Below are 19921 nucleotides of genomic sequence, written 5' to 3'. Positions count from 1 at the left end.
AGAGGAAGCGAGATGGTAGTATACCACTTCAGGTTGTTCATGAGGTCCCTTGGAAACTTTGGACATGGTGGAATGAAATGGATGTGCTAGAACACACAAAGATCTTTAAGAATTTGGGGTTCTTGACCAACATTATGAAAATCGACCCTAGGAGGGACGTGATTGATGCTTTGCTATCCTTTTGGGACCCTACAAAGAATGTGTTCCGATTTTCAGACTTCGACCTGACCCCTACCTTAGAGGAAATTGCTGGCTATACCGGACTTGGTGAGAACCTACACCGCCAAAAGCTTGTAGCCCCAAGACTTATTTCTGTGAACAGTTTCCTCACAAAAATGAACATCGCTAAGCGCAAAGAGGGTGAGAAGAAAAAGGGCAAGGAAGAATTTTTGGATGAGGGTTGGAATCCCTGGACAAAGGTTGGGTTTCTGTAGAATTCTTGTATGAGAGGTACGGGATAAAAGACGGGTTTGAGAGGTTTGGGAAAAGGCTAAGTAATAAAGGAAAGTTTGAAATTTGGAAAGACCACAGTCGTTTTGCCTTCATGGTGGCATTTTTAGGAATAATGGTCTTCCCAAGAAGGGGGCAGAAAATCAACATCCGTTTAGCCGGGATAGTAGACGTCTTGACCACAAAGAAAGATCATACCATTGTGCCAATGATCTTAGCGGATATTTATCGGGCCTTGACGGTTTGCCAAAAGGGAAAGGGTTACTTTGAAGGGTGTAACATATTATTGCAAATGTGGATAGTGGAGCATCTCTTCCGACCCCGTCACGTGGCAAGATTTGTTCATGATCGGAGTGATTACATTTCAAGCTATGAAACTAGGGTGAAGGATTATAAGCAACCGGATGGTGTGGAGGCATGGATTGGAGAATTTAGTTCATTAACGTCAGATAAGATCACTTGGAACTTCCCTTGGTTCCCTTGGAGAGAAGTCATATACACATCTACGCATCGCCCATTTCTCTTATTGATGGGTATTAGGGGTGTTCAACCGTACGTACCATTACGAGTTTTACGACAATTGGGTCGGCGCCAGATAATACCTGTGGTAGAAGACATGACGAATTTTGTATTTGAGGTAAGAAATCCCCTTGCCTGAAGGATTGGTTGTGGAGATTTGGAATGGCTGTCGGGTTATGACATTTGATACAATGGTTACCGAGCGTCATTCGGGGAAAGTGCATCCGGGATACCCTATATGGCTCGAGAACCAACCAGTTGTGAAAGTTCAACCCAAGAGATCCATAAAAGGGCCAGTAGATTATGAAGCCGAAATGGACATAAAAATCGCGATGGCGATGAAGGAGCACCATGCCGCCAATCTACTCTTAAAAGCAGATTTAGAGCGTGCTAGAGCAAACTTGGCCCAACAACAAATGGAGTATGAGGAAAAGATCAGACAAGCCCGTTTAGAAGTAGGAGCAGATTATCAATCCACACTGCAAACCATAAACACAGACCCGGAGCACGCTAGGGCAATAATTCAGCAGCGGGATGTAGAAATTGCCGAGGAAAGGGCCAAAACAGCCGCACTACAAGGAAAGCTTCAACTGGCCACGATTAGGGGGTCACAGATAGCGGAACGTGCTAAAATTATTAGACAAGGTTTGCAAGAGAGATTGATCATCCTTGAAGAGGACATGCACCAGCAGCAGAATGAGTTTGAACGAAAAGAAGAACAATTTAAAAAAGAGAAGGCTGAGTGGTTACGCTCCCAAGATAAACTTCACGAAGAATTGGAGGAAGCAAAAAGGAACTTGGCTCGCCAAAATGTAGGCTCTGATATGTCCCAGTTAATTCAGGAAAGGGAGTTGTTACAGGAGAAATTAGAGTCAGTGACCATGCGTGAGAAAAAGGCGAGAGAAGAGGCCGCTGCCCGTGAGTTAAGGATAAAAGAATTGGAGTACAAATGTGGGACGGTTCGAGGTAGGGTCCGAGGTATGGCCATTCGCTCTTCACAAGCAGGTTTGGAATATGAAAGATTGGGCTACGAGCAGTTTCATTCGCAAATACCTACCTTTGTCGATCATCTCACCCGTACACTGCAAGGTTTATATAAGGATATGGGTGGGCAGCTGAATCAGAGTCATCATGAAGGGGACAAGGAATAGAAGTGTCGATGCAGTCAACGTGTTCGTCTTTTACCTTTCGCTCTTTCATTTTTCCTTTGAGTCAGTGTTACGTTGTCTTTAGTACTAGTGGAGTCGATTTTATTTCATTTTCACCCTTTCTTTGAGTCCTTGTAAATATGATGGAATGAAAGTTGAAAATCAATGGAAAAGATTTTGTTTTCAAAATAACCCAGCTATTTGTACGAACTACGTTACGATCTGATTCATGTTTTCAACATGATACGTAGGCAACCCCCAACGGGTTCGATCGAAGCTTCTAAAGAGGTTGAAAGAAAGAAGGGAGAAGAAGAAAAGAGAGATGAGCGATGCAAAAAAAAAAAGCGAGGTTGCATCTAGATAAGCCGGGATGAGACATAGGGCCTGCCATGGTAGAATTGATACATGCATATGAATGAGTGATTATGAATTGCTTAACCCTAACATTGGTTGTTTTACAGAGAAGAGTTAAGGTAAAAGTGGTTGGTTTGTGGCCATACTGGCAACGCACCATTATTTCACAAGGTCAAAGGGCAGTACCGGAATGACGGAAGGGACTTCGCTACCGATGATCAACGCGGGGGATGAAATGAAACGGGTGGCTCAACAAGAATCTGCCATCACTGAGGAGAATAGAATTCTCAGGCAACAAATGATTGAAATATTGCAAGGGTGGTCGAATGGTCAGCAACCTCCTCAGTCAATCCCTGGGTTCCCCGACATCACTTCTGCCGCACAGGCATGCTCACAAGCACCGTTATCTACTGCGGAAGACTCAGTGTACCCACCTGGGTTCGGTCATTACACCAATTTGCCCAATACGGCGGAAACTTCTGTAGGTCGTCCTCCAAGGGTACCAATCAGGACCGATCATTTCGGGATTGCAACCACCGGGCCTGCCTATACATACCCACTGTCTAAACCCAAGCATGTTGCAAATGTAAGGCCCGTTTACACAATACCGCCACCTGCGGTTATGCAAAGCTCAAACCTTGTGCCACCATCTGACATCCGTCAAGAGCAGCATTTTGCACCCGATTTTGCATTTGGGGCTCCTGGTCCTTATCATCAAACTCTACATTTTAGTCCTTTAATCGATTCTGAAGGACCTGCTAAGAATGCGGTTTCGCATCTTGGCCATGAATATGGAGGTCCTGCTAAGAATGCGGTTACGCATCTTGGCGCTGAGTATGGAGTTGCTACTAAGAATGTAGAGCATGACGAAATGGTTAGGAAGATGAAAAGTCTAGAACAAGCTATGAAGAACTTGCAGGGATCAGGAAGCTATAAAAGCGTTTCATACAGTGATTTGTGTATGTTCCCGAGTGTTCACTTACCTCCGGGGTTTAAGACACTGAAGTTTGACAAGTATGTTGGGCACGGTGATCCCATAGCTCATTTGAGGAGATACTGCAACCAACTGAGAGGAGCTGGGGGTAATCAGGAATTGCTCATGACTTACTTTTGGGAGAGTCTGACTGGTTTAGCTTCGGAATGGTTTATTGATCAGGACATTGTGAAATGGCATACTTGGGATGATATGGCAAATGAGTTCGTGCAACAATTTCAGTACAATATTGATCTGGTTCCTGATAAAAAGTCTCTAACCAACCTGAAGAAGAAAGTTACCGAAAGTTTTAGGGAGTTTGCGGTTCGTTGGCGTGAACAAGCTGCAAGGGTAAAGCCACCAATGAGAGAATGAGAGATGGTGGAGACTTTTCTCCAGGCCCAAGATGAGACATATTATCAACACATAATCCTGGCCCTAGGAAAACCGTTCATTGAGGCCATTAAAATGGGAGAAATAATAGAAGAAGGAATCAAAACAGGACGCATTGTCGGCTTTGCCGCGTTGAAGGCAACAACCCAAGCCATTCAAAATGGTTCAGGGAGTTTTGGTGGAAAAAAGAAAAAGGAAGATGTAGCTACAGTTGCGTCTGGGGTACGGCGAAACCCGAGGGGCCCAACTCGCCAATACACTCAACCCCAACCCCAAAACTACACCCAAGATCCATATAATTACCCACAACACTACTTCCCTCCCCAAAACTCACAATATTCTATTCCGCCCCCTCAGTACCCCATATACAGTGCGCAGCCATATGTCCAGCCCCCTTGTTACCCACAATGGCGCGCACCAACCCCGCAAGTCCGTCCTCTACCTCCACAGACTTACCAAGGCCCTCCCAGATTCAATTTTTGGCCCAAGCCAGAGTATAAAAGGGCAAATACGGTCAAGGATAACTTTACCCCCATTGGGGAATCATATGCTGATTTGTTTCAAAAGCTGAGGGCATTAAATGTTTTAAGCCCAATTGAAGGAAGGATCCCAAACCCGCCTCCGAAAAATCTTGATTACTCTCAAAGATGTGCTTATTGCTCTGATACCCCGGGACACAATATAGAGAAATGTTGGTATTTGAAAAAAGCAATCCAAGATTTGATTGATACACAACAAATTGTGGTGCAAAATGCAGATATACCGAATATCAATCAAAACCCACTACCAAATCATAAAGAAACAAACATGTTGGAGTTGATCTATGGTAGTGATGGGTCTGATGTTCCGTACAAGCCTATCATGAAGATTGAAGCAGGCGTGGAGAAATCAGTAAATGTGGCAGATTCGGCAAAAACAGCACCTTTGGGGTTAAATGAGGTTACAAAGAGACCAATCCAGTCAGACGCGATGAAACTCTTATTGATTGTGAAGGGAGCTCCAGTGAAGGTTGGGGCAAGTTAGGGGAAACCAAAGTTGATCGTGCTAGGGGTGTCGAGCAGGCCTATTTTAACTGTCAAAGGGGTGTTCACCACCCCTATCATTATTAAGCCAGTGACACAACTTCCAATAGTTAATGCTAAGGCGGTTCCCTGGAATTATAATCAGACTATGGTGACTTACCAAGGGAAGGAAATCATCGAAGAGGTAGACGAAGTAGGGGGCCTGACTCATTCAAGAAGATGCTTCGCTCCGGAAGAGTTAAGGAAAACCAAACAGGTGAGGGAGGGCCAAATACCCGTTAAGAAACCAGTAACAGAGGAAGAAGCTGAAGAGTTCTCGAAAAAGATGAAATTGCCAGACTATTCCATTATGGAGCAATTAAGGAAAACCCCTGCTCAAATCTCTTTGTTGTCTTTATTAATACACTCAGATGAACACCGCAAAGCTTTGTTGAAGATTCTGAATGAAGCCTATGTCCCTACTAAGATTACAGTTAATCAATTGGAGAAAATTACTGGGAGGATCTTTGAGGTAAATATAATCACTTTTTCAGATGATGAACTACCCGTTGAAGGTACTGGACATAACCGAAGCCTTCATATTACTGTAAAATGTGAGCTTTCCTATGTCACGAGAGTTTTGATTGATGGGGGTTCTGGTGCAAACATTTGTCCTCTGTCAACCTTACAAAAACTAAATGTAAGTACTGAAAGAATTCGACCAAACAATGTGTGTGTTAGAGCTTTTGATGGAGCGAAAACTGACGCCATCGGTGAGATAGATCTTGTGCTTACAATAGGTCCTGCTGATTTTACCATAGATTTTCAAGTATTGAACATCAATGCCTCCTATAATATGTTGTTGGGAAGACCGTGGGTACATATGGCTTGGGCAATCCCATCCACATTGCATCAGATGATCAAGTTTGAATATGACAGGCAAGAAGTGATCGTTCACGGTGAAGGGGATTTGTCCATTTATAAAGACTCCACTGTTCCCTTTATTGAAGTGGATAATGCTGATGAAACACTAGTGTATCAAGCTTCTGAGATAGTGGTAGCTGAGCAGATCCCTGAAGGGAAATCCATTCTGAGACCGCAATTGCCTCCAACATCTGTTATGGTGGTAAATGAAATGTTGAAACATGGTTTTGAGCCAGGAAAAGGCTTGGGGTCCTCTTTACAAGGTATGGTTTATCCGGTGTGTCCACATGAGAGTCCAGGTCCATTTGGTCTGGGGTTCAAACCAACGGCTGAAGATAGAAAGAGGGTCAAAAAGCGAAAAAAAAGAAGCATGGTCACTTACTAAGCTTGTGCCACCGATCTACAAGTCCTTCGTCAAGAACACCAGCAGTTTTTCCCAGCCAGTACTGGACGTGGATTTTGGGTTGATTGGGTGTTTCCAGAACTTGTTTGTTGAAGCTGATATGGTTGAAATTGGAGGGGGTCCCAATAACGCGGATGTGCAGTTCATCGGCCCTGATGTCCAACTCAGCAATTGGGAAGTCACTCCTCTCCCAACCAGGAAGGAGTTTTGGTAGTCTGTTTTGTTTTCCTTTCCTTTATCCGAGTTATTCCAGGGTTGTAATTCGAATTTTTATTTTTCGCTTGTTTTAATGTTCAAACCCTTCTATCCTTCCTTTCAATGAAATGCAATTTGTCTTTTCCATAAATTCTAATGTGTTTTTTTTTTATTTTCTTTTGTACAATTCTGTTTGTGCTGGTTCTAATGATATGACATGCATGCGGAATTCTCAGCCAGATCTTAAAATCCGACCTAACCATGAAACAATGAACCAAGAAGTTGAATATGATGAAGAAGAAGTATTTCAGGAAATAAGCAGGGATTTGAAACACTTCGAAGATAAAACGAACCCTAATTCGAATGAAACCGAAGCAATCAATCTAGGAGATCAAGATAATGTCAGGGAAACTAAGCTAAGTGTGCATGTTCAACCACATTCCAAGAAAGAATTAATCCAGGCTTTGTTTAAATATAAGGATGTTTTGGCATGGTCTTATGATGATATGCCGGGTTTAAGTACTAAATTGGTGGTTCACAAATTGCCAAATGACCCCACATTCCCTCCTGTGAAGCAGAAATTAAGGAAACTAAAATCAGACATGAGTGTGAAGGTTAAATAAGAAATCGAAAAGCAACTTGAGGCCAAAGTCATTCGAGTCGCTCGATACCCTACTTGGTTATCCAATGTTGTCCCCGTTCCGAAGAAGGATGGCAAAACGCGTGTGTGTGTAGATTATTGTGATCTAAACAAAGCAAGCCCGAAGGACGACTTTCCATTGCCCAATATCCATATTTTGTTAGACAACTGTGCTAAGCATGAGATTGCGTCTTTTGTAGAATGCTACGCAGGGTACCACCAGATCGTTATGGATGATGATGATGCAGAGAAGACATCCTTCATCACAGAATGGGGTACATATTGTTATCGAGTCATGCCGTTTGGATTGAAGAATGCTGGGGCAATATATATGAGAGCGATGACCACCATATTTCACGATATGATGCATAAAGAAATTGAAGTATATGTGGATGATGTGATCATTAAATCAAGAAAGCAGTCTGACCATGTCAAGGATTTGGTGAAATTTTTCGAAAGGCTTCGCAGGTACAATCTTAAGCTCAATCCAGCGAAATGTATATTTGGAGTCCCGTCAGGGAAACTTTTGGGGTTTGTAGTCAGTCGGCGTGGTATTGAACTGGATCCTGCAAAGATCAAAGCTATTCAGGAGTTACCACCGCCAAAGAACAAAACCGAGGTAATGAGCCTACTTGGGAGGTTGAATTACATTAGTCGATTTATTGCTCAACTCACAACAACTTGCGAGCCCATTTTTAAGTTGTTAAAGAAGAATGCTGCAATTGAATGAACTGACGAATGCCAAGAAGCGTTTGACAAAATCAAGAGGTATCTGTCGAATCCACCTGTATTGGTTCCTCCCGAGCCTGGGAGACCTTTAATATTGTACCTATCGGTTCTGGACCAATTCCTTTGGTTGCGTATTGGGTCAACATGATGTTACAGGCAATAAGGAACAGGCAATCTATTATCTCAGCAAGAAGTTTACTACTTATGAGGCTAAGTACACTCATCTAGAAAGGACGTGTTGCGCTTTGACTTGGGTTGCACAAAAGTTGAAACATTATCTTTCGTCCTACACTACTTATCTTATCTCCCGCTTGGACCCTTTGAAGTATATATTTCAGAAACCCATGCCCACGGGCAGGCTTGCAAAATGGCAGATATTACTCACAGAGTTTGATATTACGTATGTGACTCGGACCGCGATGAAGGCCCAAGCCTTGGCAGACCATCTGGCGGAGAACCCAGTGGATGAAGAATATGAGCCATTGAAAACGTACTTTCCTGATGAAGAAGTGTCATGCCTCGAGGAGGTAATTTCGGATAACGATCCGGGTTGGAAGTTGTTTTTTGATGGGGCTGCTAACAGGAAAGGAGTTGGGGTAGGGGCCGTGCTTATCTCGGAATCAGGACAACATTACCCTGTAACAGCCCAACTTCGATTTTATTGTACCAACAACATGACGGAGTATGAAGCTTGCATTTTGGGTTTAAGGTTAGCTATCGACATGGGAATTCAAGAATTATTGGTATTGGGGGATTCAGACTTGCTAGTGCACCAAGTTCAAGGAGAGTGGGAAACCCGTGATTTGAAGCTTATACCATATCTACAGTGGTTGCAAGATCTATGCAGACGGTCATAACAGTGAAGTTTAAGCACATTCCTAGGATTCATAATGAGATTGCTGATGCTTTGGCCACCTTGTCTTCAATGCTCCAACACCCAGACAAGGCTCACATTGACCCTTTACACATACAAACTCGCAATCAACATGCTTATTGCAATACAGTCGAAGAGGAACTTGACGGTGAGCCTTGGTTCCATGATATTAAAGAATACATCGAGTCAGGGAAGTATCCATCACATGTCACCAGTGACCAGAAGAGAACTATTCGACGACTGGCAAGCGGATTTTTCTTAAGTGGAGGAATTTTGTATAAAAAGACTCCAGATTTAGGACTTTTGAGGTGTGTAGATGCTAAAGAGGCTTCAACTATCATGACTGAGATACATTCAGGAGTTTGTGGATCGCACATGAACGGGTATGTTTTGGCAAAGAAAATTCTTCGAGCAGGCTATTATTGGCTCACCATGGAGCGGGATTCTATCTGTTTCGTTCGTAGGTGTCACCAATGCCAGGTACATGGTGACTTGATACATTCTCCTCTTTCAGAATTACACACAATGTCTGCTCCATGGCCTTTTGCAGCTTGGGGGATGGACATGATCGGGCCAATTGAACCGAAAGCGTCCAATGGGCATAGGTTCATTTTGGTGGCCATCGATTACTTTACAAAGTGGGTAGAAGCAGTAACTCTTTCAGATACATTCTCCTCTTTCAGAATTACACACAATGTCTGCTCCATGGCCTTTTGCAGCTTGGGGGATGGACGTGATCGGGCCAATTGAACCGAAAGCGTCCAATGGGCATAGGTTCATTTTGGTGGCCATCGATTACTTTACAAAGTGGGTAGAAGCAGTAACTCTCAAGTCGGTGACTAAAAAAGCCGTGGTAGATTTTGTTCATTCCAACATCATTACAGATAATGCGGCGAATCTCAACAGTCATCTGATGCATGAGGTATGTCAGCAGTTTAAGATTACACATCGGAATTCAACTCCATATCGTCCGAAGGCAAATGGGGCTGTGGAAGCTGCTAATAAGAATATTAAAAAGATACTCCGCAAAATAGTGCAAGGTTCGATACAATGGCATGAAAAGTTGCCTTTTGCTTTATTGGGTTATCGCACAACTGTTCGCACTTCAGTAGGTGCAACTCCTTATTTGTTGGTATACGGGACCGAAGCGATTATACCTGCAGAAGTTGAAATCCCGTCCCTTCGAATCATTGAGGAAGCTGGAATTGATGACGATGAGTGGGTTAAAACCCGTTTAGAGCAATTGAGTCTGATTGACGAAAAGAGATTAACATCGGTATGTCATGGTCAACTGTATTAAGGGAGGATAGCACGAGCACACAACAAAAAGGTGCGTCCCATACATTTCGAAATGGGTCAATTAGTGTTAAAGCGGATTCTTCCACATCAGGCCGAGGCCAAAGGCAAGTTCGCCCCAAATTGGCAGGGGCCATTCGTGGTGAAGAAGGTTTTGCCCAATGGTGCTTTGTATCTGACAGACATAGAAGGCACAATGTCTGAAACTGCCATCAGTGCAGATGCAGTGAAAAGATATTATGTATGATCTTCATCTCCCTACCTTTGGATTACTTGTTAGGTGCTTGATATTTTTAAGGGTTGATATGACGAAGGCATTCTATTATGCTACCTATACATTATGTCATCCCTTGCTACCCCTTTTGAGCTATAGTTTATTTTTCTTTCGCAACCCTCGTCTGGAATCAAGCTTTTCATAAATATTATTAAAAAAAACAAAATATATATATATATATATATATATATATATATATATATATATATATATAAATATATATATATATATATATATAAAAATAAAAACAGCAACAACAAAAAAAAAAATTGTCCTGAACTACGTTCGACCTGATTCTTGTCTCGGCAGGATACGTAGGCAGCCTTATTCTGGGGTTCGGTCCAGCCAAAGAAAATCCAAAATTTCCCATTTCGAAGAAACTGGAACAGAAGTTATTGTTTTCTTTTGAGTTGATTCCAAATGTTGTAAGTCTCATCCCTTGTTACTTTTGTATTGTCTTTGAGCCTCCATGCCATCCTTTATTTCCAACCCTATCCAAAAGCCACGTTACAACCAAATAAAAGACCTTCAGATCAATCATTAAGAATGTCAAGGCTGAGCAAGCTATGAGTATAAGGCATTTGTATCATTGACATCACTTATGGCATCAACATAAGGGAGATGGAAGAAAAAAATGAAAATGAGAGAGTCTTATTGGTGAAAACCCTCACGGGCACCGTAAGGCGATGGTGAGATGAAAAAAAAAAATGAGAGTCTTACTGGTGAAAACCCTCACGAGCACCATAAGGCGATGGTGAGTTGAGAGAATTGAAAATGAGTGAGACTTGTTGGTCCACTGGTTGTATGAAGGCCTTGATTTTGACACAGTTGTTGGGCGTAGACATTCGGTTTCGAAGTCAAAGAGTTAATAAGATTTTATAAACATTTAGGATGGATAAAATCAGGCTGATTAAACCAAAATGCATGTCATATCATTGGAGCTGGCTACAACATTCAGATAAGTTTTCCCTGTTCTTTTCTTTCTCGGAGGGGACATTTTTTTGTTAACCTCTTTTCATCTTTATCTTTTATTTTTCTTTCATCATTTGGATTTCATGCTTTTTCTTTTGAGTTATTCTGTTGCGAGATAAGTAAGAAAGGATCACAAAACTTGCTACCAGTTTTCCCAATTGCGAAGCAAAACATCTTGGCTAGAACATGAAGGTAACATAATTCAGTCGGCGTAAGGTACTCAGCCAACTGTCGACCGTTAATAGGTTCTAGATTCAGTGAAATACAAGGTTCAATAAAGTTTGAGTTAACGGACATTATGAAACAAGAGATGTATGGTCTGATGTTGAAGTTACTTCTGAGACATTTTTGCAACCATGTTTGAGTCAGTAATACCGTGGGTCAACAGGATGTGATAACTGTCTAAAAGCTGAGCCAAACAGGACAAGTGCAAAAAGCAGTTGCTTTCATAGCCAAGCCACAAACCAACCACAAAATTTTGAAACTCACAAAATTTTTCTTTGTTTGAAACAGGGACATAAAATTTTATTCGCTACCTACAGGTACATTCTGAAAAATGCAAGGCGCAAGTATTGCGAGGAAAAAAATCAGGACCCTCCTGGAAAATGCGATTTAATTAGCAGGACCCTCCTGGAAAATGGGAGTTAGTTAGCAGGACCCTCCTGGAATATGGGATTTAGTTATCAGGACCCTCCTGGAAAATGGGATTTAGTTTAGCAGGAACCTCCTGGAAAATGGGATTTAGTTATCAGGACCCTCCTGGAGAATGAGACTTAGTTAGCAGGACCCTCTTGGAAAATGTGAATTAGTCCTGGAAAATGGGATTCAGTTTAGCAGGACCCTCCTGGAAAATGGGATTTAGTTATCAGGACCCTCCTGGAGAATGAGACTTAGTTATCAGGACCCTCCTGGAGAATGGGATTTAGTTATCAGGACCCTACTGGAGAATGGGATTGAGTTATCAGGACCCTCCTGGATAATGGGATTTAGTCATCAGGACCCTCCTGGAAAATGGGATTTAGTTATCAGGACCCTCCTGGATAATGGGATTTAGTTATCAGGACCCTCCTGGAAAATGGGATTTAGTTTATCAGGACCCTCCTGGATAATGGGATCTAGTCATCAGGACCCTCCTGGAAAATGGGATTTAGTTAGCAGGACCCTCCTGGAAAATGGGATTTAGTTACCAGGACCCTCCTGGAGAGTGGGATCTAGTTTATCAGGACCCTCCTGGAAAATGGGATTTAGTTTATCAGAACCCTCCTGGAAAAATGGGATTTAGTTAGTAGGGCCCTCCTGAAAAATGGGATTTAGTTTATCAGGACCCTCCTGGAAAATGAGATTTAGTTTATTAGGACCCTCCTGGAAAATGGGATTTAGTTATCAGGACCCTCCTTGAAAATGGGATTTAGTTATCAGGACCCTCTTGGAAAATGGGATTTAGTTTATCAGGACCCTCCTGGAAAATGGGATTTAGTTAGCAGGGCCCTCCTGGAAAATGAGATTTAGTTTATCAGGACCCTCCTGGAAAATGGGATTTAGTTTATCAGGACCCTTTTGGAAAATGAGATTTAGTTATCAGGACCCTCCTGGAGAATGGGATTTAGTTATCAGGACCCTCCTGGAGAATGGGATTTAGTTTATCAGGACCCTCCTGAAAAATGAGATTTAGTTTATCAGGACCCTCTTGGAAAAAATGGGATTTAGTTTATCAGAACCCTCCTGGAAAATGGGAGTTAGTTTAGCAAGACCCTCCTGGAAAATGGGATGTAGTCATCAGGACCCTCCTGGAAAATGGGATTTAGTTATCAGGACCCTCCTGGAAAATGGGATTTAGTTTAGCAGGACCCTCCTGGAAAATGGAATTTAGTTATCAGGACCCTCCTGGTGAATGGGACTTAGTTATCAGGACCCTCCTGGAGAATGAGAGTTAGTTAGCAGGACCCTCCTGGAAAATGGGATTTAGTTATCAGGACCCTCCTGGAAAATGGGATTTAGTTTAGCAGGACCCTCCTGGAAAATGGGATTTAGTTTAGCAGGACCCTCATGGAAAATGGGATTTAGTTATCAGGACCCTCCTGGAGAATGGGACTTAGTTATCAGGACCCTCCTGGAGAATGGGATTGAGTTATCAGGACCCTCCTGGATAATGAGATTTAGTCATCAGGACCCTCCTGGAAAATGGGATTTAGTTATCAGGACCCTCCTGGATAATGGGATTTAGTTATCAGGACCCTCCTGGAAAATGGGATTTAGTTTATCAGGACCCTCCTGGATAATGGGATGTAGTCATCAGGACCCTCCTGGAAAATGGGATTTAGTTAGCAGGACCCTCCTGGAAAATGGGATTTAGTTATCAGGACCCTCCTGGAAAATGGGATTTAGTTTATCAGAACCCTCCTGGAAAATGGGATTTAGTTAGTAGGGCCCTCCTGGAAAATGGGATTTAGTTTATCAGGACCCTCCTGGAAAATGAGATTTAGTTTATTAGGACCCTCCTGGAAAATGGGATTTAGTTATCAGGACCCTCCTTGAAAATGGGATTTAGTTATCAGGACCCTCCTGGAAAATGAGATTTAGTTTATCAGGACCCTCCTGGAAAATGAGATTTAGTTAGCAGGGCCCTCCTGGAAAATGGGATTTAGTTTATCAGGACCCTCCTGGAAAATGGGATTTAGTTTATGAGGACCCTTTTGGAAAATGAGATTTAGTTATCAGGACCCTCCTGGAGAATGGGATTTAGTTATCAGGACCCTCCTGGAGAATGGGATTTAGTTTATCAGGACCCTCCTGAAAAATGAGATTTAGTTTATCAGGACCCTCTTGGAAAATGGGATTTAGTTTATCAGAACCCTCCTGGAAAATGGGATTTAGTTTATCAGGACCCTCTTGGATAATGGGATCTAGTCATCAGGACCCTCCTGCAAAATGGGATTTAGTTAGCAGGGCCCTCCTGGAAAATGGGATTTAGTTTAGCAGGACCCTCCTGGAAAATGGGATTTAGTTATCAGGACCCTCCTGGAAAATGGGATTTAGTTAGCAGGGCCCTCTTGGAAAATGGGATTTAGTTTAGCAGGACCCTCCTGGAAAATGGGATTTAGTTTATCAGGACCCTCCTGGAGAATGGGACTTAGTTATCAGGACCCTCCTGGAGAATGGGACTTAGTTAGCAGGACCCTCCTGGAGAATGAGATTTAGTTATCAGGACCCTCCTGGAAAATGGGATTTAGTTTAGCAGGACCCTCCTGGAAAATGGGATTTAGTTATCAGGACCCTCCTGGAGAATGGGACTTAGTTATCAGGACCCTTCTGGATAATGGGATCTAGTCATCAGGACCCTCCTGGAGAATGGGACTTAGTTATCAGGACCCTCTTGGAAAATGAGATTTAGTTTATCAGGACCCTTCTGGATAATGGGATCTAGTCATCAGGACCCTCCTGGACAATGGGATTTAGTTTATCAGGACCCTCCTGGAAAATGGGATTTAGTTTATCAGGACCCTCCTGGAAAACCTATGATACATTTTCTATACATATATAGTAGGGATACATATTCTATACAATAATGATACATTTTTTATACGTATGATACGTTTTCTATACATAGTTGATCTTTTGTGGCTTTTATCAAAAAAATAAAATAAAATTGATCTTTAGTGGCGACTAAAGCCGCCACAAATAGTCCCTTTTTTTGCAGCGGACTTTTAGTGGTGACTAAAGCCGCCAAAAGGCCGTGCTGGCTACACTTTGGGTTTGGAGAAACATGGGCTATCCGGTGGGAATACTTTGGGCCGGACGGCCCTTTTTGTCCTTTTCCCAAAAATAAAAGCAAACATGTCAAAGTTGACATTTTACACACTTACACACACAAAAATTAACTGATCAACACTTGATTTCTCCTACGACAATTCTTCCTAATTTCTCCATTAGATCCAGTGAGTGGACGAATATCACCATCTTAATCATGGCAGTAACAAAATCAGAGCTGAAACTGCTGTGATTGTTAATATTTGCTTTTATATTGTTCAACCATATAGACAAAATATTAACTTATCGTCTAGCGTTTTTAATAACTTATAAATTTTTAAACCATATGACCTGACGTTCTTTCATTAGATTTTTATCTTTAGACCGTGGTCTAAAAAGTCTATAAATTGCAAGAAAAAATGGTCATTTACTAAACGGAAAAGGGTCAAAATTACCCTTGAACTTTGAAAAATAGTTCATTCATACCCTTCGTTATACTTTAGGGTCAATTATACTCTTACAGTTATACTATGGGGTCAATTATACCCTTATGACTAACGGCTGCCACGTGGCATCATCCCAACCCTTCAAAATTATTTTACCCTCAAATAATTTTTTACCCACTAAAATAACTCAACCCGACCTGATTTTTTTTTTCGAGCAAAATTAATACGGATACTTTTTCCAGGAAAAAAAATAAAAATAATTTCGTATTATTTTTGCTAGAAAAAAAAATTGTTGAGTTATTTTAGTGGGTAAAAAATTATTTGAGGGTAAAATAATTTTGAAGGGTTGGGATGATGTCACGTGGCAGCCGTTAGTCATAAGGGTATAATTGACCCCATAGTATAACTGTAAGGGTATAATTGGCCCTAAAGTATAACGAAGGGTATGAATGAACTATTTTTCAAAGTTCAGGGGTAATTTTGATCCTTTTCCGTTTACTAAATACTAACTATCCAAAAAAGGACATCAACAAAAATTTCGCAGTATCTTCAACTAACAAAAAGGGTGTTTTAATTTATTCATAATATTCCAATAATGATAAAAATACAGTTCTTTATCTAGACAAAGCTGGTGGTTTGAAATTCAACAAGGTAACATACATTGAGCTTGCATATTAAGAAAGAAAACTTTTAAAGAAAAGTAAAAAGTAAAAAAGCAAACATGTCAAAGTTGACATTTTTCACACCTGCACACACACAATTATTAATACCAAAATCAACACTTAATTTCTCCTACGACAATTCTTCCTAATCTCTCCATTAGAACCAGTAAGTGGACGAATATCACCCATCTTAATCATAGCAGTCACAAAATCAGAACTAAAACTGCTGGGATTATTACTATAAGACGTCACAATCGAATCAGCTGATCCACCATTAAACAGTTGTTGATCAGAATGAAGGAGACCTTTTTTGTTAACAAGGTTCTTGAAATAATTGTTGTCGAATTTTGTAGGTGTTTGGAGATCGAGTGGTGCTAAGTTGTTGTCACCTGAGCCTGAGTTTCTTGGGCAGTTGTTTTGTCTTGTTTTTGCAAATGATGTGTCTAAGTTGTTGGTCTCGTTGTATATACGTGCCCTGAATGTTGTGCACCTTGCTTGTCCAATTGTGTGTGCCCCTGTTAAACACAAACATACAATAGATTTTATGAATTTCCTTTGTTTTTGGAGGTGGGGTAAAATATATCCACAATTAAATTTTAGTATGAATTTCCTCTGTTTTTGGAGGTGGGGTATTGGTCTTAAGGGGATATTTCTGATTTGTAATTACCTGTTTGATCTTTGATGCCATAATTAGTGAGTTGGGATGAACATTCTTTAATAGAAGTGATACGTATCCATAGTAAATACTAATTGGTTAAACCTAGAGAGGAGTATGGTGGAATAGATGAGATCTTCCCCTCCCCCTTAACTACAGATTTCCGTTTTGAGATTTTGGACCGGTGATTCTCTTGGTTGGGACTTGGGGAGTATTACCCCTAATGGACTATACATGACATGAATTCAAATTAGTTGAGCTAGTATATTTCAGATACCGGAGTGTCATAAAAAAAAAACTGCTTAAAACCTTAAAAATAGGCATTTAATAATAACAGTTAATTCTTTTGGATTGTGGGTATCTTTTTTAAGGAGGGGAATTACTATAAAGTATAAACCAAGGTTCAAATCTCATCAGAGACAAAAGATGCTAGGCAATTTATTTCTGCATGTCTCATAAGACTTGTTGTGCAGAGTTACACAATACATATATGTGATGGGAGGTAACAAAGTACAAGATGGACTAGTTAGGTACGCGTAAACTGATTCAAACACACCCGTCATTTATTAAAATAAAAAAGAGGGCAGTTATTGGGAAAAACACAAACCAGATAAGGCAACCATATCCTTTGTGGAAAGGCCAACAGCACTGAAACTAGAGATGAGTCGGTTAAGGTTAGAAGTAGGAGGAGGAATGCTGCTGTTGGCAGCACCTTGGCTTGCTGTTCTAGCATCTCTTCTGCCCAATTTTACATTCCAATTAGGCCCTCCAAGCTGCATAAATACAACATGAGTCACAAAAATACTCATACGAAAATAAACATAAAATGCAGTTGTTTTACTTGAAAAAGTCAAAATATGTTGCTCGGCCTCTTTCAAAATATGATCAGATATGTGGAGAATTCTCCAAAAACTATGCATTTTTTTGAAGAACCGGCATGGGTGCGAAAATATTCTTGTATGATCCGAGCAACATAGATTAGGACTTACCGTGACAACAGAGTCCCGAGCAGAGACAGCCAATATATCAGCACAAGAAACGACACCAGGGCAGACTTTCTCTACAGCAGATTTGATGTTGTCAATGACTTCAAATCCTCTAGCAGAATTCACATTTGGAGCAGCCCTTTTTTCTCCAGTGAAGCTCGATGTGTCATCAAGGAGCAATGATCCATCACATCCCTGAAGTAAATTCAAATCGTGACAAATTGAAGTCATTGAGCAATAAAGACAACAACCAAAAAAGAAAAAGGTAAGAATCTGAATAAACAAGAGCATTTTTTAAAAGTACATATGTATTTGTGAAACAAAAGGAAGTTTCACACACAAAAGGAAGTTTCACACAATTAGTGTCAATTACGTGAGACAGATAATAAAGTTTTTTGTTTTATTTTATATGTTGTTTATATAAAATGTAACAGAGGGAGTACTATAAAATGATGAAGACAGAGGAATATGAAAATGGTAGGAATATTACATTGACGAAGCAATCATGGAAGAACAGGCGAAGAAGAGAAGCACCCATTCTTGTTTCCTTGTTAATAGCTGACTGCACTGTTGATTTCACAGTTTGATAAAGCTTAGGACAGGATTTTGAGTAGAAATTAGTTGAGAGCTGAGCTGAGGAACTTCCAATTAGTAAGCTCACTAGCATAAACAAAACAACTATAGCATTAATCTTTAAAGAAGCCATCACAAAAGCTGACTAATTAATTTGGAGGAGCAAATAAAAAAATAGAGAAGATAAAGAAGTGTGTTATGCACAGGTTGTTGAGAAGTGTCAAGTATTTATTGGGAATTTTGTTGACTATAGGCAAAAGCATTCTCAAGGTAATTGCTTTCCGCAGGTTACCTAACACGAAGACTGAATTTGCATGGCATTCTAAGTTTGAAAAGAATAATTAATGCAAGGACACTAATTAGTTATATGACTTTAAGTTCGATGTATTGATAAAGGTAATTGCCAGTGGCTTTGTATTACTAGGTATGTCTCTTCGTCCTAATTTATGTAACGTGACACAAAGTTTTATAAAGAAATAAAGACAGTAAACTATAGAAATTTATGTGCCAATAAATCATCTCATCAAGAATAAAATGGGAATTTCAATAAAAAATTATTTTGAAATATAAAAATATGTCATTCTATTTTGGATAGACTGAAAAAAAAAAAAGAATATTATAAATTGGGATAGAGGGGTAGTATTTATTGCTAACATGGAATATATGGTAATTACATTACATGCATTCTATAACAGGTTAAATTTAAATTATGATGATAGTATAAAAATATCATCATATTGTTGGTGTAAGAATAACTTAAATCCTAGTTATATATCGGTCAGTGTGAAATTTTTTATAGCATCAATGGAATTTAACTCATTATAACAAGTTGTTACTCAATTTTACAAGTAATTATATCAGACCGACTTTGAAGATCGTCCAGCTACCAATTGTTGTAAGTCTGACTTAATTTGATATTGAGAATGTTCTTTACGATATCAGCGCCTAAGACATAAATTGTTAGGTGAATAAAAGATTGATTGATTGATTTCATGATCCTTAAATGGTAAAATTAAATAACACCAGATTGGGGTATTGCCTTATAAGTTTAGACATTTTGAGTGTCAAATATGTAAATTAGTCAAAGGAAGGGACCCAAATAAAGAGAATAATCTTATGATTCGGTGAAGACAAAGACGACACAAAAAGTAGACTTTTGCGACATCTCACGGTGTGTTTTTGCGTTAAAAGTAACTAGATTACACCTGTCGAAGAATCCTTGTTTAGACCAAAAAAAAAAAAGGTGGGGGTGAGGGTGGGGTGCGGGGGTTTGAAGATAATATTACAGAATTTAAGTTATATACGTAACATGATAGCGAGAAGATTCTTTTCATGATTAATATAATTCAACCGACTATAATGGATTTAGTTATTATTTTTATGAAATTATAAATTATTATTTATCATAAACATTTGTTTATAATTTCCTCGTAAATGAAATGATTTTTTTTAATTGTCAGTACATATCCTTACATTTAGTTATTTTATCTTCGAATATTACATTGATAAATACTTATTCACACTTGGTATTTATGCCAAATTGTACTAATTTAGCTTGCTAATATAAATCATAAGTTAAGGTGAGAATATATACAATCAAGTCTCTTATATACACGAAGAATGAATTTGCATGGCATTCTGAGTTTGAAAAGAATAATTAAAGCAAGCGCACCAATAGTTATACTATGAGTTTAAGTTCAATGTATC

General features: G+C 40.1%; 1 protein-coding gene and 1 pseudogene across 1 annotated transcript; one reads left to right on the top strand and one right to left on the bottom strand.

The window, feature by feature from the left end:
• Positions 1-3912: 3912 nt before the first annotated feature.
• LOC132639187 (uncharacterized) lies at positions 3913-10146 on the top strand (annotated as a pseudogene).
• Positions 10147-15886: 5740 nt separating this feature from the next.
• On the bottom strand, positions 15887-18422 carry LOC132640437 (peroxidase P7-like). Its single transcript, XM_060357025.1, has 4 exons — positions 18132-18422; positions 17645-17836; positions 17263-17428; positions 15887-16515 (listed from the first exon to the last, which is right to left on the bottom strand). The coding sequence occupies exons 1-4, from the start codon at positions 18345-18347 to the stop codon at positions 16121-16123; spliced, it is 969 nt and encodes a 322-aa protein (XP_060213008.1). The 5' UTR covers positions 18348-18422; the 3' UTR covers positions 15887-16120.
• Positions 18423-19921: the final 1499 nt, after the last annotated feature.

The sequence above is a fragment of the Lycium barbarum genome, chromosome 5 (assembly GCF_019175385.1).
Source record: "Lycium barbarum isolate Lr01 chromosome 5, ASM1917538v2, whole genome shotgun sequence".
In the NCBI taxonomy this organism is placed as follows: Eukaryota; Viridiplantae; Streptophyta; class Magnoliopsida; order Solanales; family Solanaceae; genus Lycium; species Lycium barbarum.
Note: the sequence above shows the minus strand (reverse complement) of the source record. Positions and strands in the feature narration are given on the sequence as shown.

Excerpts from the sequence above, each read along its gene's own strand:
- LOC132640437 (XM_060357025.1), bottom strand. The coding sequence starts at position 18,347 with ATGGCTTCTTTAAAGATTAATGCTATAGTTGTTTTGTTTATGCTAGTG. Across the intron at positions 17,837-18,131 it reads TCCATGATTGCTTCGTCAAT|GGATGTGATGGATCATTGCT; the intron begins GTAATATTCCTA and ends AATTTACTTCAG. Across the intron at positions 16,516-17,262 it reads GGATATGGTTGCCTTATCTG|GGGCACACACAATTGGACAA; the intron begins GTTTGTGTTTTT and ends TGTGTTTAACAG.